At 38.6% G+C, this 17227-nt stretch overlaps 2 protein-coding genes across 2 annotated transcripts; both read left to right on the top strand.

The window, feature by feature from the left end:
- The first annotated feature begins 1544 nt into the window (after nt 1-1544).
- LOC140491843 (protocadherin-10-like) lies at nt 1545-8205 on the top strand. Its single transcript, XM_072590242.1, has 2 exons — nt 1545-4244; nt 8110-8205. Exons 1-2 carry the CDS (start codon nt 1782-1784, stop codon nt 8182-8184), a joined length of 2538 nt encoding a protein of 845 aa, XP_072446343.1. The 5' UTR covers nt 1545-1781; the 3' UTR covers nt 8185-8205.
- A 1280-nt stretch (nt 8206-9485) lies between these two features.
- Nucleotides 9486-15713, top strand: LOC140492290 (protocadherin gamma-A5-like). The gene is made up of 2 exons (XM_072591243.1): nt 9486-12185; nt 15042-15713. Exons 1-2 carry the CDS (start codon nt 9720-9722, stop codon nt 15711-15713), a joined length of 3138 nt encoding a protein of 1045 aa, XP_072447344.1. The 5' UTR covers nt 9486-9719.
- Nucleotides 15714-17227: the final 1514 nt, after the last annotated feature.

The following is a 17227-nucleotide window of genomic DNA, read 5'->3' as shown; positions in this document are numbered from 1 at the left end:
TCTGTGCCTGTGTGTTTTTTTTCTCTCACTTCACCTGATGAAAGACCAATACTTCAAAAGCTTGTGATTTCATATAAACCTGTTGGACCATACCCTAGTGATGTCTGACTTCTGACATTATTTTCAGTGACATACAACAACTTTAGGAATTGCTTTTGAGTAAGAAATGCATTTAATTTGGAGAAACAATAGGCATGTAGGCATACTATCAGTATCAAAATCTAAGAGAACAGGGCACTTCACAAGTGAAAGAATACAACAAAAACAGAAATTGTTGGAAAAGGTCAAAAGATATGGCAGCATCTTTGGAGAGAAATCAGAGTTCAAAAACGAATGTGTTTCAGCAAACCAAAGCTGTGATGTAGTAGTTGAAAATATAGGAAGTTAATAATTTTGAGTCATGACTAGTTAAAATACTCACATAATGCAGATTTCTGTTATTTCCTTTACAGCATATGATCTTTCACATTAATCAAAATACATTTTCTCTGCCTTCTCAGCTTGAAAATTGGTCTTAATGATTTTAGCCGTTTGGGATTAGTTGTTTCAAGTGACTGAATGAACTAAAAGTGTGATTCACTTCAGAAAAGATTGGTTTAGATATATGTGCCTGCAAAATATTGAATGTTGTCGATAACACTAAATATACAATCATTTAACTTTGAACTACGTGCAAGGCTTACGAGAGAATTGATGACTCAGCATAAAATTGGTTGGCGATCAGACTATTTTCTTCATGGTTATTGCAGAGTATGAAATTTATTAAACATCAAGTAACTCTGACAAAATAGTTGCAAAGATAAACACAACGTACTGCAAATGCTGGATACCTCAAATAACAAAATTAAATACTGAAGAACCATAGCAATTCTGGCTGTATTTTTGGAGAGAAGAAAAGTTAATATTTTAAGTCTGATATAACTCTTCTTTGAAGCTTGTTCTTCTGAAGAATTCATATCAATTTGACACATTGACTTTTTTCATTCTCTGCAGTTGTTGATAGACCTGCTGAATTTCTACAGCTCCTTTCATGATGATGTAGATGTCTAGAAGAGAAATGGCAGTTTACATGAACTTCATTACAGGAATCATGTCATTAAAGTGGGTGAAAGAAGGATGAAATAATCTATCTTCCTTTAGTGAGAATTGACAGCAAGTTAAAGATGGAAGAACATTTCAGAATAGTCCGAACTGGGTTATAAAGGGATTCAATTGCTTACGGAGTATACTTGGACTTTGCTTTTTTTTCTATCCTTGGACTTTTTTATACTACACACCTGGATCTTACAACCTCCGATACAATTCAGGGCTTAAGATAAATATGGGAACAGGGAACGCTAGTACAGAATTGTAAAATAAGCGTAAACATAATTTTTAATTGTCCAACAATAAATGTAGGTATCTGCACTCATTCCAGACCCCTCAGCTTTAAGAAGTGAGCATTATTTTGATTGGTCGAATTTCAACGCGCTGGTGTTCACCAATTGGAAGCTGAGATGTGATTGGGATCTGGACAGCCCCCTGCACTACCCAGACAGCACCACGTCCGATCAGACACAGCGTAAATTTGGATAGCGAACACCTCCGTCGGGTTTATTCAGGAATCTTTTGGAAATATTAAAGAGATGTAAGAGATTTTACATGCGACGATGCGGGCGATTTATGAAACAATCAGACATTTGCGATATCGCTGTTTTCATGTTTAAAATACTCTGGTATAACTAATGAAGATAATTCATGGTGCGGGCATGTTCTGAAAAGGGGAATGTTTACTGCTAGAAATGAGACATATAATATATTGGCTGCTAAAATGCCTATTATTGTACTGTGCACTTTCCTTGTGGGATCTAGTGCTTGGGCAGATTCGTTACTCAATTCCCGAAGAACTGCAGCTGGGCTCCTTTGTTGGGAATGTCGCTGAGGATTTGGGTTTAGATGTAAAGCAGCTCGCGGCTCGCAGTTTTCGGATTGTACCCGGGCCCAGGAAACAATATTTGGGCATAAGTTTAGACACGGGAATTTTACTTGTGAAGGATAAAATTGACAGAGAAGAGATTTGTGGCCCGAGCCTGAGCTGTGTTTTGTCATTGAACGGTTTGCTCGAAAACCCCTTAAAGCTGTACCCGATTGCAGTACAGATCATTGATGTAAATGACAATGCTCCCAGTTTTCCAAAGAGACAATTCCGCTTTGAAATTTCAGAGCTTTCCACACCGGGATCGCGTTTTCCCATTGAACCTGCATACGACTCTGATATCGGAACTAACGCCGTGCAAACCTACGAGCTCCTTCCGAATGATTATTTTATTGTCGAAGTGCTCAGTAGTGAAGGAAAGATGCCTGTACTGGTGCTGCAGGGGTCCTTGGATAGAGAATCCGAATCCAGCCACAAGTTAACGCTGATAGCCAAGGACGGCGGGGTGCCTGTGAGATCGGGCGCTGTGCAGATCTCAATTATCGTAAAGGACGCAAATGACAACGCCCCTGTCTTTTCCCAGTCATTATACAGAGTCAGCCTATTGGAGAATACAGCCGCAGGTACACAGGTAATCAAATTAAATGCCACTGATTTGGACGATGGTCTCAATGGAGAGATAAACTACTCGTTTGGTAGCCACACGTCAGCTAGAGTACGGGAGCTGTTTGGCGTGGATTCCAAAACTGGTGAAATGAGAGTGAGAGGGAAGTTGGACTATGAAGCAGACAAGGTCTTTGAAATTACCGTGCAGGCAATAGACAGAGGTTCAGAGGCAATGTCCGGGCACTGCGTAGTTTTCGTGAATATTATTGACGTGAATGATAACCCACCTGAGGTGACTTTGACGTCTTTGTCGACTGCAGTATCGGAAGGTGCGGCAATTGGGACTGTAGTCGCTCTGTTCAGTACAGTAGATAAAGATTCGGGGCGATATGGGCAGGTGCAATGTCAAATTTCAAACAAACTGCCATTTAAGCTGGATTCCTCATTGGAGAATTATTATGGAATACTTGTTCAAAATCCACTCGATCGTGAAAATACCTCCTTGTATGACGTTAGTATCACATGCTCAGATGCAGGAAATCCTCCTCTTACGTCGGAAAAAACCGTTCGAGTCGACATTTCCGATATAAACGACAATGCCCCACGGTTCACGCAATCTTTATATACCGCAAACGTCATGGAGAACAACGTTATTGGCGCTTCTATATTTTCTATTACAGCCTTTGATCGAGATGTCGGACTAAACGCTCTGCTGAAATATGCTATCCTTGAGACTCAAGTTTACAACGTCTCAATTTCTACATACGTCTCGATTAACTCGGAAACTGGTGTCATATTCGCTCAGCGATCTTTTGATTACGAGGAGCTCAAAAGCTTTCTGTTCCAAGCTCAGGTCGTGGACTCTGGGTCGCCGTCACTCGCAAGTAATGCTTCAGTAAAACTTATTATCCTTGATCAGAATGACAATGTTCCAGTCATTGTGCAACCATTAGCCGAATTTGGGGCAACAGCTGTAGAGACAATTTCCAGATTTGTAGAGCCAGGTTCTTTGGTTGCTAAAGTATCGGCCACTGACGCTGATGTTGGCCAAAATGCTTACCTTTCATATTCGATTTTCCAATCATCCAATCCTAACCTTTTTACTATTTCCCCAGGCACTGGGGAAATTTGGACTATACGTCGTATTGAGAATAAAGATGCAACTAAGCAAAGTTTGCTGATTGTTGTAAAAGATAGTGGAACACCATCACTTTCTGCCACAGTGACCATCATCTTATCTTTGATAGGCAGTGACACTGAAGCATTCTCCAGTGTCAGTGATTCGTCTGAAGAACGTGTGTTCACTCCTGAAGTGAGCCTTTCCTTGGTTGTTGCATTAGGTGCAATGTCTATCATTTTTCTCATGATTTTAATAATCCTTGCCGTGATGTTTCATAAGAGCAGAAATTCTTCAGTTGGTCAGCAATGTTCCCTGGGGGTGTGTTGCTGTCTTGAATCCAGACATTCCTTGAATGGACTTCAAAAAAACAGTCAAAACCTTCAAATACACCCGAACTATGTTGAAGTATTCGGTGGTGATCCACTTTCTCAGAGATTCCGCTATGAGACATGTTCAACATTGCAGTCAATGAAGAGAGACTTCACACCCTCAAACGCATCTAGATCATCTACAGACAAGAACTATTTTTGGAATGAGTCTATTAGGAAGGAAGGCACGACAATAATTAATTCTGAAAATCACAGCATCCCATTAAGTAATGAGGTGAGGCACTTGTCATAAGAAATATTATAAAGGAAACTGTTTCGGATCTCTGGATATATTTGCAATAACGTTATTGTGTTGAATTGAATAAGATAAAACGTGAGACTTTAAACTCATCATTCACACTTTTCTGTAAAATTTCTGAATTCTGTTAACAGTATAGTCTGCAATACTATCCCGCAGGAAGGTTCAACTTTCCTTTGCAATTTTCTGTAACTTATTATGCTGTCTGGCTGAGTTTTAATTGTTTTAAGACCATAAGAACATAAGACATAGGAGTGGAAGGAAGGCCATTCGGCCCATCAAGTCCACTCCGCCATTCAATCATGGCTGATGGGCATTTCAACTCCACTTACCCGCATTCTCCCCGTAGCCCTTAATTCGTCGAGACAACAAGAATCTATCTATCTCTGCCTTGAAGACATTTAGCGTCCCTGCCTCCACTGCACTCTGTGGCAATGAATTCCACAGGCCCACCACTCTCTGGCTGAAGAAATGTCTCCGCATTTCAGTTCTGAATTGACCCCCTCTAATTTTAAGGCTGTGTCCACGGGTCCTAGTCTCCTCACCTAATGGAAAAAATTTCCTAGCGTCCACCCTTTCCAAGCCATGTATTATCCTGTATGTCTCTATTAAGTCTCTCCTTAATCTTCTAAACTCCAATGAATACAATCCCAGGATCCTCAGCCGTTCCTCATATGTTAGACCAACCATTCCAGGGATCATCCGTGTTAATCTGGCAGTCCTGTTTGCCGGTTGGCTCTTTCTAAAATGCTGAAGTTAACTTGAATCTAAGAGAATTGTTGAATTCTTTCTTCATGTAGCAACAATGAAGATTACCATGCAGCCACGTACCTGTCGAAGTACAGAACACTTTCATGGACAGTAGAAACCAGTAGTTACTTGTTGGGTATCGTGCTCTCAGCGGGCAGTTGTCATGAACTTATAACAGCATTTTTTGTTTGGTCTCATATTATCCTAAATTGATCAGGTAGTGATGTAGATTTCAGTTACAAACTGTAACTCATTGTATGCCAGAGGAATCAATGGCTGGGGCCAGAATTTATTTTTGTACATATCGAAAGTGAATGTACAATAGCCAAGTTTGCAGATGACAAAAATAAATGTGATTGCAAGCGGTGGTATGACATGAAGAGTCTTCAGAGAGATGTGCACACGTTAAGAAACTGGGCAAAGTCATTTGCAGATGGAATATATTGTGGAAAAATATGAGATTGTGCACTTTGTTAGGAATAACTGAAGAGATGAATAGTATTTACATTTGGTAAGACTGCAGAACGCTACAGATCAAAGGGATTTGTCCTCATACATGAATTACAAACGTTAGCATTCAAATTCAGCAGTTAATATGGAAGGAAAATTAAATGTTAGATTTTTTTCCAAGGAAATGAATAAATGTAGGAAGGTTTTACTGAAACAATTGGAATAGTGTGGCCAGTTTTGGTGCTGGTTATTTAGAAAATATATGCTAGCATTGGAGGCAGTCCAGAGCATGTTCACTTGGCTAGCACCAGGTATGAAGGGATTGTCTGAAGAGGAGAGGTTGTGTATTTTGGGCCTGTCCTCGCTGGAATTTAGAGGAATGATATATGACCTCATTGAAACATGCATGATCTGTTAAGGCACTTAACACAGTAGATGCAGAAAGGTTGTTTCCACTAGTGGGAGAGTCTACGAGAAGAGGGCATAATCTCAGCATAAAAGTTCACACATTGAAGACAGAGATAAGGAGTAATTTCTTCTCTCAGTGAGCAGTGCATCGGTTGAATTCTTTAACGTAGATAGCTGTCAAAGTTGTGTTGTTAAACAGATTCAAATGCTGGCATAATTGGATTTTTGATCAATAAGGAAATTAAGGGTCATAGGGAGAACGACTAAAAAGTGGTGTTAAAAATTAACAGGTCAACCTGATCTAATTGAATGGTGGAGTAGACTTGATTGACTGAATTGTCTTCTTCTGCACTTACATCTTATGATCTTATAGCAATAGTAGTTGGCAAAAAAAAACCCTGCTTTGCATGAATTCAATATTTTTAAGTTATTCTTTGAGAATCTTGTAGGGAGCATAGATTAAGAGTATCATATTCATTCAAGTGTAATTTTAAATATTACCAAAATATTAACAGTTGCAATCCGACAATTATTGAAAGTAAATGTACAGTTTGGGAGATTCTGACAATAAGACCAATTGATTTGAATATTACCTATTGCTGGTCACTCAGTTAGAATCCATTGTGCTCTCAAGGCTGTATTCTGTTAAATGCAGCATATGATGTTTAACAGCAAAAGAAGAGATAGGAATTTTATCTCATAATGTTGTGCAGAACTGTACCCCTTGCAGAAGACCAAAAACAGCAGTGTTAGGGTCAATGTGCCAACTTCTCTTATGTATATGATATTTGGTTAATTTCACAAAACTAAAATTAAGATTGAAGTTAGATTAGGAGTTTGGAAGTTACTAAATCTCCAAAATTTAAGTACAATGCAATATTAATTTAGTCCTGACCACATTTTTCAAACATTTAAAATGTGCAGCATTTAGAATTAAAGTAATCAGTTTCCACATTCAATAAGAAAAAGAGATAATGTCATTTGAGTCCACTTTCATTCAAATGAAGAAAACATTTCTTAATTAAGGAAGTGACATACCAGAGACACAAAACTCATAAAGTGATATTTGCCAAGAAAGTCCACACAATTAAACTGAATAAAATTCTTCTCAGACATACCTAAGCATGTGTAAAGCAATCAATACCTTTAATGAGCAATTCCAAAGAGGATTTGACAGCTGCACAAAAGTGACACCACTCGAAATTTTAAAACTCATAGAAGTGATGTTAGGTGGTCTTGAGGAATTCACAATTAGGTTTGTTCCAGAAGACTGAGATGATTTTCTAAACTAATTAAACAAATTCAAACCGGAAGAAATGGGAGCATAAATAAGACGTTTCGTCCGTCAAATATGTTTCATAACAACTAATTTGGTAATCCTCAGTGTTATTTTTCCTCATAATTCTTAATTCCAGAACTGACTAAAGAATTAGTCTACGTCAGCCTTGAATATACTTAATGGCCCAACTTTGATAGCTCTCTGTAATAAAGAACTTGACAGCTTTATTTTCCTCTCAAAGAAGACACTTCTCCTTATTTCTGTCGTAAATGTATGATCTTTTATCCTGAGATTAGGCTTTCTAGTGCTAGATTCTATCACAAGGGATACAACCTTGCTGCAATTGCCGCATTATGTCCTCAAAGAATTGTGTATGTTTCATCAAGGCCACCTCTCATTTGTCTGTATTCCAACGCGTACAGGCCCAATCTACCCTTCTCATAAGTCTTTCTCTTCATACTTGCTGTCAGCCTCGTAAATCTCTTTGGACTGCCTCCAATGCCAATACATTTGTTTTTTAGATAGGGGGCTCAAAACTGTTCTCAATATTCCAGCTGTGGGTTGACAAGTGCCTTGCATAGATTCACCAAAAAAACACTACGTTTAAACTCAATTCCCTTTGAAACAAAAGCCAATATTCCACTTGTCTTCCATATTGCATACTAAAGTTAGATATTCAAAGTTTGGTAGAAGATTTGTAGCTCGGGTGCTCGTTGTTGTGGTTCTGTTCGCCGTTCGGCGAACAGAACCACAACAAAGTTAGATGTTAACTGTTTGAAATTCATGGACTAAGACTCTATCTGTTCTGTAGTTCTCTACAGTCATTGTCAACAGACTGACAATCAAACAAAAACGCTGATACTAAACAGTTGCAAAAGCTACAATAACAGGGTGTAAAATAAGAATGAACCACTTAGTTACAGTCCCTATTTCAAACACCTACTTTGTTGTTAGGGTTACCACAAGTACTGCTATGGGTTATTTGCATGGCCAGAGCTCCTCACAGGACACTTGCATTTCATCATTTAGACCATGGAGAACCAAAAGAAGACCATCTACATATTTCACGGTTGGAAAACGACAGTAGGACTTCTTTCATGAATCCTGTCTTGAATTCTCACCTCTTACGATGTATCTGAATGATGAAAATACTATATTGATGTAATTAATTTTCCTACTGACGCAGATTTGCATAGTTGGATAATGAGCTAAAAACAAATAACTACTTTCAGGCAAACATGTTTTAAGATTTGCATTGCTTTTACCTTGGACGAAATAAAACAACTTATGCAGAGTAAACACTTTGATAAAATTGATAAGTAAAACCCTTAAGCACATCGGAAAGATCAAAGAAGTAGCAACATCACAAACAGAAAATATGAATGGATTCCAAAGTTAATGGTTTCGAGTCATGACTAGTTAATGTGCTGGCATTATGTAGCTTTATTTTTCTTTTGCTTTGACAAATGGAACGTTGATTTTTGCACTGATCAAAATACGTTTTCCTACCTTACAACTAGAAAGGTGTGCCTGCAATTAGTAGACCTCTCTGAGTGGTTGCTTTTCAACACCTGAATAAACAACAGGTGCACTTCAATTTTAGAAAGCAGAGACTCATGTATGCTTAGCTTTATAATGTTAAAAGCAATAGAAGACATTGAAGATAACAAACCATTTAAGTTGGATGACAGTGCAAGACGTATGAGGGGTGGATGGTTCCGCATTTAATTCTAAACAGTCGTGTACTGTTCAAAATTAAAATGATTTCTTTCATAGGTTAAAAGATATGGCACACAAAGAATGCCATTTATAGCAAATTGAACAACACTATGACGAGATGGTTATCTGGATTTCTGGAAATTAAACTAATTATCATGTCTATAACAATACAGTTTTGTACATTGTTTAATTAGATCAAGGAATGTGTAAATAATTAAGTCTTAGTTTCGTGAGAATTAGTAATTGGGAATGGAGAATTACAACACTGGAATCACAGGTGAACCATATTGATTAAGACAGTGAGCCACACTGAATATTTTCATTTGTTTTTCTCCAGTCACATATGCTACAATGCTGTCAAATAAGACTATTGGTGACTTTTTATTCTGGAGATAGGTTGGTTGCATGCAGTTTGGCAAATAGGTCGTAATGTAATTATTAATTGTGCAATAATAAATCTAAGTATGTGCATTTAATTCAGACCGTCCAGCTTTAAGAAATCAAGAGTAATTTGGTTGGTTGAATTTCAATAAGCCGGTATTCACCAATCAGATCCTGAGCTACGATTGGGGATCCGGCCAGCCCCTTCGCGACACAGACACCATCACGTCTGACCAGACGCAGAGTAATATTTGCTAGCGTGCAGCTCGGCAGGATTTGTTCACGAATCCACTGAACATATCAGAGAGAAAAAAGAATGTTTAAATGAAAAAATCCAACCGATTTGTGAAACATTCAGGTATTTACCAGATCGCTGTTGTTTCAGATATAAAATATATAGTTGTGAAGAGACTAATCAATGGTACGGAGACGATCTGAAACAAGGGGAATGTTTCACGCTGGAAATGAGATATAAAATATTTTGGTTATCAAAATGCCGAGTACTGTGCTGTGTACTCTTCTTGTGGAAGCTTGTGTTTGGGCAGATTCATTACTCGATTCCTGAAGAACTGCAGCTGGGCTCCTTTGTTGGGAATATCGCTGAAGATCTGGGTTTAGACGTAAAGCAGCTCGCGGCTCGCAGTTTTCGGATTGTACCCGGGCCCAGGAAACAATATGTGGATATAAGCCTGGACACTGGCATTTTGCTTGTGAAAGAATCAATTGACAGAGAAGAGATTTGCGGCCCGAGCTCAAGTTGTGTTTTATCCGTGAGCGCTTTGCTCCAAAACCCCTTAAAGCTGTACCCGATTGCCGTGGAGATTCTCGATGTAAATGACAACAGTCCCATTTTCCCAAAGCGACAATTCCACCTTGAAATTTCGGAGCTTTCTACGCCGGGAACCCGCTTCCCTCTCGAGGCTGCGAACGATCCGGACGTTGCAATCAATTCCGTGCAAACCTATGAGCTCTTTCCCAACAATTATTTCGTCCTTGACGTACAAATGCGCGATGGAGAAAAAATGCCAGTATTGGTGCTGCAGAGTTCGTTGGACAGAGAAACGGAATCCAGCCACAAGTTGACGCTGATAGCCAAGGACGGCGGGATCCCTGTGAGATCGGGTACGGTTCAGGTTTTAATCAGCGTAAAGGATACAAACGACAACGCCCCTATCTTCCCCCAGTCAGTTTACAGAGTCAGTCTATTGGAGAATGCAGCCATAGGAACGCAGGTAATCAAATTAAATGCCACTGATTTGGATGATGGTCCGAATGGAAAGATAACCTATTCACTCAGTAGCTACAATTCAGCCAAAGCTCGGGAAAAATTTAGTGTGGATTCTAAAACTGGTGAAATCAGAGTGAGAGGGAAGTTGGATTATGAAGAAAACACAGTATTTGAAATTAATATTAAAGCCATAGACGGGGGTTCTGACGCTATGACGGGGAACTGTGATGTCCTGGTGAATATTATTGACGTGAATGATAACCCACCTGAGGTGACATTGACGACTTTGTCGAATACAATTTCTGAAGATGCTCCAGTTGGGACTGTAGTCGCTCTGTTCAGTGCAACAGATAAAGATTCTGGGAGAAACGGGCAGATACAATGTAAAAGTCCAATCAAACTACCGTTTAGACTAGACTCGTCTTTGGAGAATTATTATGGATTAATTGTTCAAGATCCACTGGATCGAGAAAATACCTCCAAGTATGACGTTACTGTAACATGTATGGATGCAGGAAATACACCTCTCTCATCTAAAAACACCATTCGAGTTGAGATTTCTGACATAAATGACAATGCGCCGAAATTTACGCAGTCTTTGTATAAAGCAAGCGTAATGGAAAACAATGATATTGGCGTTTCTATATTTTCCATTTCAGCCTTTGATCCAGATATTGGTCTGAACGCTCGATTGAAATACTCTATTCTGAAGGCTCAAATTCACAACGCTTCGGTATCCACTTATATTTCTATTAACTCGGAAACTGGTGTAATATTCGCGCAGCGATCCTTTGACTACGAGAAATTAAAAAACTTCCAGATCAAAGTTGAAGTCATGGACTCTGGATCGCCACCACTCGCAAGTAATGTTTCAGTGGATGTTGTTATCCTTGATCAGAATGACAATGTCCCAGTCATTGTACAGCCATTAGTCGAGTTCGGATCAACAATAGTAGAGACAATATCCAGGTTTGCAGAACCCGGCTATTTAGTTACCAAGGTATCCGCCACTGATGCTGATGGGGGTCAGAATGGTCGCCTTTCTTATTCCATTTTTCAGGCTACCCATCATAATCTATTTACCATTTCACCAGACACTGGGGAGATTTGGACAATCCGACGCATTAGGAGTAAAGATGCTTCTAAGCAAATATTGGTGATTCTGGTAAAAGACAATGGAAAACCATCTCTTTCTGCTACAGTGACCATTAGCTTATCTGTGGTTGGTGGTGACACTGAAACATTCTCCAGCATTAGTGGTTCGTCTGAGGACCCCCGGTTCAGTCATAATCTTAGCCTTTCCTTGGTCATCGCGTTAGGAGTAATTTCAATAATTTTTCTCGTGATTTTAATTATTCTCGCTGTGAAAGTTCATAAAAGCAGAAATGCTTTGGGTGGTCAGCACTGTTCCCTGGGGTCATGTTGTTGTCTTGAAACCAGACATTCTCTGAATGGAATTCAAAAGGCTAGTAGAAACCTTCAGATACCCCCGAATTATGTTGAAGTATTCGGGGGTGATCCCCTTTCTCAGCGTTTCCGTTATGAGTCGTGTTCAACATTGCAGTCAACAAAGAGAAACTTCATAACCTCCAACACGTGCAAGTCACATGCTGACAAAAAGTATGTTCGGAATGATTCTCTTGAGAAAGACAGCACGAGAATGGTTAGTTCTGAATGTAACAGCAACTCTGTAAACAACAAGGTAAGGATCGTTTAAAAAGGTAAGATATTCACAGATTTGAATCGGTCATAGATTTCGCAAAGTTTGGGTCATGGGGAGACGCTGAATAGGCTGGGGCTTTTTGACTGGAGAGTTGGAGGCTGAGGGCTGACCTTATGCATGTTTATAAAATTGTTATGTGCATTGATAGGGTTAATACATAGAATGTGGGAGCCCAAAACTAGAGGGCATTGATTTCAGATGAGAGGGGAAAGTTTTTAAACGTACCCGAGGAGTAATTCTATCACGCAGACATTGGTGCATGTATGGAACAAGCAGCTGGATGAAGTGGTAGGTATGGAGAATTAGAGCATTTAGAAGTCGTCTGGTTGGATATTTGAATAGGAAGGGTTCAGAGGAATATGGGTCAAAGGCTGGCAAATATTATTAACTCAGATTGAGATGTTTGGCCAATGTGGCCGAGTTGGGCCGAAGGATTGATTTCCGTGCTCTACGACTCTAACTCGCTGTGAACGAATTAGGAAATGTTCTGTGTTGAACAAAAGGGAAGTAATGGCTTTGATGCATTTACATTTTTCTCCTCGTCAACAGTAATGTTCTGTAATAGCATTTTTTGAATATGTTTACCTTACTTTCTGATTATATGCAAGTTTTGCGCTGCCAAACGGAGTGTAAATTTTCTTTTGGAAGTCATGGTTGCTTGTTAACAGATTCTAAAACCGGTGTTTACATGAATCAATGAGAATTGTTGACTTTGTCCAAGGGTAAACATTTAAGAGCGACTACTTTGTGAAACATTTTGTGACAATACATGGCAGCGAAAGTACAGAACAATTTCTTGGTCAATGGAACAGTCATTCCTTGTAAGACATGTGAACATATTGGTTTGTTCCTCATTGCCATGTTCTCAGCTGGTCGTTTTTGTTAACTAATATGCGCACGTTTCAGTGTGTCAGTTTTTTAAAAAAAATTAAGTTGGCGAGGTACTAATGTATGATACTGTTTCATTTTGTCGAAAAACTGGCTACAGATCAATACTAAAAGTTATTCATTTAAATATTATTTTTGGATCATTTTAATGTGCATAAATTATGGGGTTGGCATTTCTTCAAAATATTTAAGCACCATAGATTGAATGCTCTATTTATATGTTTCAACTGGTAAAAGAAATCTCTCTGCTTGGGAGTTGCAAGTTATGGTATGTAAAATCCCAGAGAAATCTTTGTGGGCTGTTCTGTTTAGAGAGGGACGACTGCTGGTGGCTTAATCTCAGGAACACCATTCATCAAGTGAGAGGCAACGTTATGAAGATGTGATCGACTTGGTGATCTTCGTTTGCATGGATGAATTGAACTTGTGCTGTCAGCATCATTTCGCTTTAGACCGAAAAAACTGAGCTAAATAACTCCTTTGTACTTTCACTGCAGTTGAACTCCTATCACTCCCTTAGAACATATTATGCTGTCAAGGTAAAGATGTGCTTCTGCAATATCTGGGTCTTGACATCAAAAGGGAGGGGGGAAATTTCAACCAATTATTCATGGATAATTAAATTTCTGTATTCACGCAAGAACAGCAGCGTCAGAAAACAATATGCTAAACTTCGCCAAGCATTTGAAATTTGATCAGTGCATGCAAACGTTGCACTACAAATTTGTGGACAAAGATGAATGTATAAATTAGAAAAAAAAATTGTACATTTGGTAAAATACCAGAAGATAAGCAGAAATATTAGCTTATTCTCTTTAACATATTTCTGACTTATTTAGGTAAAGAACATAGAATTGAATTAATCAATTTCTATGTTCCATAAGCAATCCAAGTAAAAATCAAATTGGGCAAATATTGTTCAGTCATTGATTGAATCATCGAAATAACAATCTGGAAATGAGGACATAGTAATGCAGCGTTTGCGAAGTAGGCTATGGCAGAATATATAATAGAATTCTTCTGATAGATACCTAATTGATTAAATCAATTGACATCCTTAACGAAGCTATTTAATGGATATTTTTTTAAATAGCTGAGGTGAGGCTGAATCCAGCTTTTAAGACTCAAAGAATGGATAGCAACTAAGTTTATCTGGAGGAAATGAGAATTGAATTTGTTGCAGAGCACTGTTGTGATTTTTCCAAAACACAAGAAAATCTGCTCAACTTCGGGGCAAGTAATTTTACCACTCTTCCCCCTCCCCCCCAAAAACTAAATAGATGCAAATGTGGTATGTGGCATTTCAGTTAGGAACTAACTATCTGGATTAAGCCTACATGACTGAATCTCCTACTCTGCTGTTTGGGAAAGGGTCCTCTGGCATATTATGTTCGTTATCCACCATACCAGAACCCCTAAAAATATTTTAAGAAGGTAGTCTAGACCCTAACTGTTTCTTATTTTAAAGGTAAAAGTGGAGTGTGTGTTCCCAATATGATGTGACTGTTCAAACTACTCGACTTTAAGCAAAACAGAATTATTTAAACGCTGTAGTTAATATATAATAACAAGAAAGAGAAATTTAGTAACAATAAACACACCCCTTGGCTAAAAAGTAAATTCAGTCACAGATTCTTATATGCAGTTCTCCATTATGGGAGGAAACAACATCAAGAGAGATTTCAGAGAAAGTAGCAGCTAGGAATCATTCACTAAAGCTCCAACTCTTCTGCGACCCCAAAAAGCTTCTAACTGCTAAAGTTAGAAAGAAGTTAGAAAGCCTGGTCTGTGAGAGCTGGCCACTCCACTTCTGCTTTTATATTTAAAAAGACTTAAAAGGACTCCCAAGTTATTTACCTGAGCCTATTTCTGTAACCGGTTTGTAAACTCTGCCTTAACATACCCTCTTAAAACAAAAATGGACAAAATAACGTTTTAAAATGATAGCATCGTCACATTTGTATGCTAAGAAATTCTCAAAGGATACAAACAACACTTGAAGGCCTTGATGCTATGTCAGGGAACTGTAATGTTTTGGTTAATACTATTGATGTGAATGATAACCCACCTGAAGTGAAGCTGACGTCTTTATCTAGTACAATTTCGGAAGATGCTCCAGTTGGGACTGTTACCGCTCTGTTCAGTGCAGCAGATGAGGATTTGGGGAGAAACGAAATACAATGTCAAATATCAGATAAACTACTCTTCAGACTAGATTCTGCATTGAAGAATTATTGTGTAATACTTGTTCAACATTCATTGGTTCGTGAAACTACCGCTGAGTATGAAGTTACAATTACATGCATGAATGCAGGAAGTCCACTTCTTATATCTGAGAAAGCCATTCGCGTCGAGGTTTTAGATATAAATGACAACGCGCCACAGTTTACACAGTCTTTATACTCTGCAAATATAATGGAGAACAACGTTATTAGATCTTCCATATTTTCCATTGCTGCCGTTGATCTGGATATTGGAGTGAACGCTCGACTGAAATGCCTTATCCAGGCGACTCGGATTCACAACGCCTCTGTATACAATTACGTCTCTATTAACCAAGAGACTAGCGTCATATTCGCTCAGCGATCTTTTGACTATGAGGAATTGAAAAACTTATAGATTCAAGCTCAGGTTATGTACTCTGGGACACCACCACTCGCATGTAATGTTTCAGTGGATGTTCTTATCCTTGATTAGAATGAAAATGTTCCAGTCATTGTGCAACCATTAGCCGGGTTTGAGTCAACAGCAAGAGACAACATCCAGGTTTGCAGAACTAGGCTACTTAGTTGCCAAGGTATCCGCCATTGATGCTGACATTGGTCAGAACGTTCGGCTCTCTTTTTCCATTCTTCAGGCTACCCAACATGGCCTTTTTACTATTTCGCCAAACAGTGAGGAAATTTGAACTATCCATCGCTTTGTGAATCAAATTGCTTCTCAGTAAAGGTTGGCGATTCTGGTACAAAGTAATGGAACACTAGCACTTTCTTCCACAGTGACTATTACCTTATCTGTGGATGGTGGCGAAACTGAAACATTCTCCAGCATCATTGTCTGGTCTGATGATCCAGGGTCCACGGGTGATCTGAGCCTTTCATTGATTATCTCAATCGGAGCTACGTTTTGCATGTTACTAGTGATTTTAATTATCCACGCTGTAAAGGTTCATAAAGGCAGAAATGTATTGGGTAGTCAGCACTGTTCTCTGGGATTTTACTGTTGCTTTGAAACCAAGCATTCTTTAAATGGAATTCACAAAGTTAGTAGAAACCTTCAGATACCCCCAAATTGTGTTGAGGTATTCGGGGGAGATCCACTTTCTCAGTTTTCACTATGATTCATGTTCAACGTGACATTCAACAAGAAGAGACTACAAAATTCCCAATACATGCAGGTCATAAATGGACAAGAATTTTGTCCAGAATGAGTCTTCCAGGAAAGAAAGCACGAAAGTGATTAATTCTGAAAATAATAGCAACTCTGTGTAACGAGGTGAGAATGTTCTAAAAAGATGACGGTTTTGCATGTTTCATTTGGATATCTCATTATGTGTGTGTTGAAGTTAATGTTGTGGAAGTAAGAGCTTAAGTGCACCATTTGCACTTCTCATTTCGGTTTCTCATTCTTGCCAACAGTAATATCCTACATGATAACTTATAGGGTGTACTTACGTTACTCTTAGGTTATATAAAACATTTACGTTGTGACCTTGAGTTTGAATTATTCTGTGGAAGTCTTCCTGCTGGCAGTTAATTAAACCATTGGCATTAACTTGGATCGATTATATTTGTTGACATTTCCTTTGATAATCATTTAAGTAAAAGTTCTGTATGCTCTACAGACGTATAACTATTAAAGTTCACGCTTTATTGAAAATTGGGTTGACTGTTCTGCAAAGGTCCTGTGTGCGATCTGTCTTGTTGCCAGTTGCCACGTCCTCAGGTGGTTGTTATGATTAACTCATATCAGTATTCTTGTGAGTCTGAACTCTTTCTGAATTGATGAAGTACTCCTGTATTCTACAGCTTCACTTTTTCTGGCGAGAATATACTTTAGATCAATTCAATATAATTTTAAACAATTATTTTAACACTTCTTGTGAGCATAGATTATAGGCCTCATATTTCTTC

The sequence above is a fragment of the Chiloscyllium punctatum genome, chromosome 20 (genome assembly GCF_047496795.1).
Source record: "Chiloscyllium punctatum isolate Juve2018m chromosome 20, sChiPun1.3, whole genome shotgun sequence".
Classification (NCBI taxonomy): domain Eukaryota; kingdom Metazoa; phylum Chordata; class Chondrichthyes; order Orectolobiformes; family Hemiscylliidae; genus Chiloscyllium; species Chiloscyllium punctatum.
This window is presented reverse-complemented; position numbering and strand designations above follow the sequence as displayed.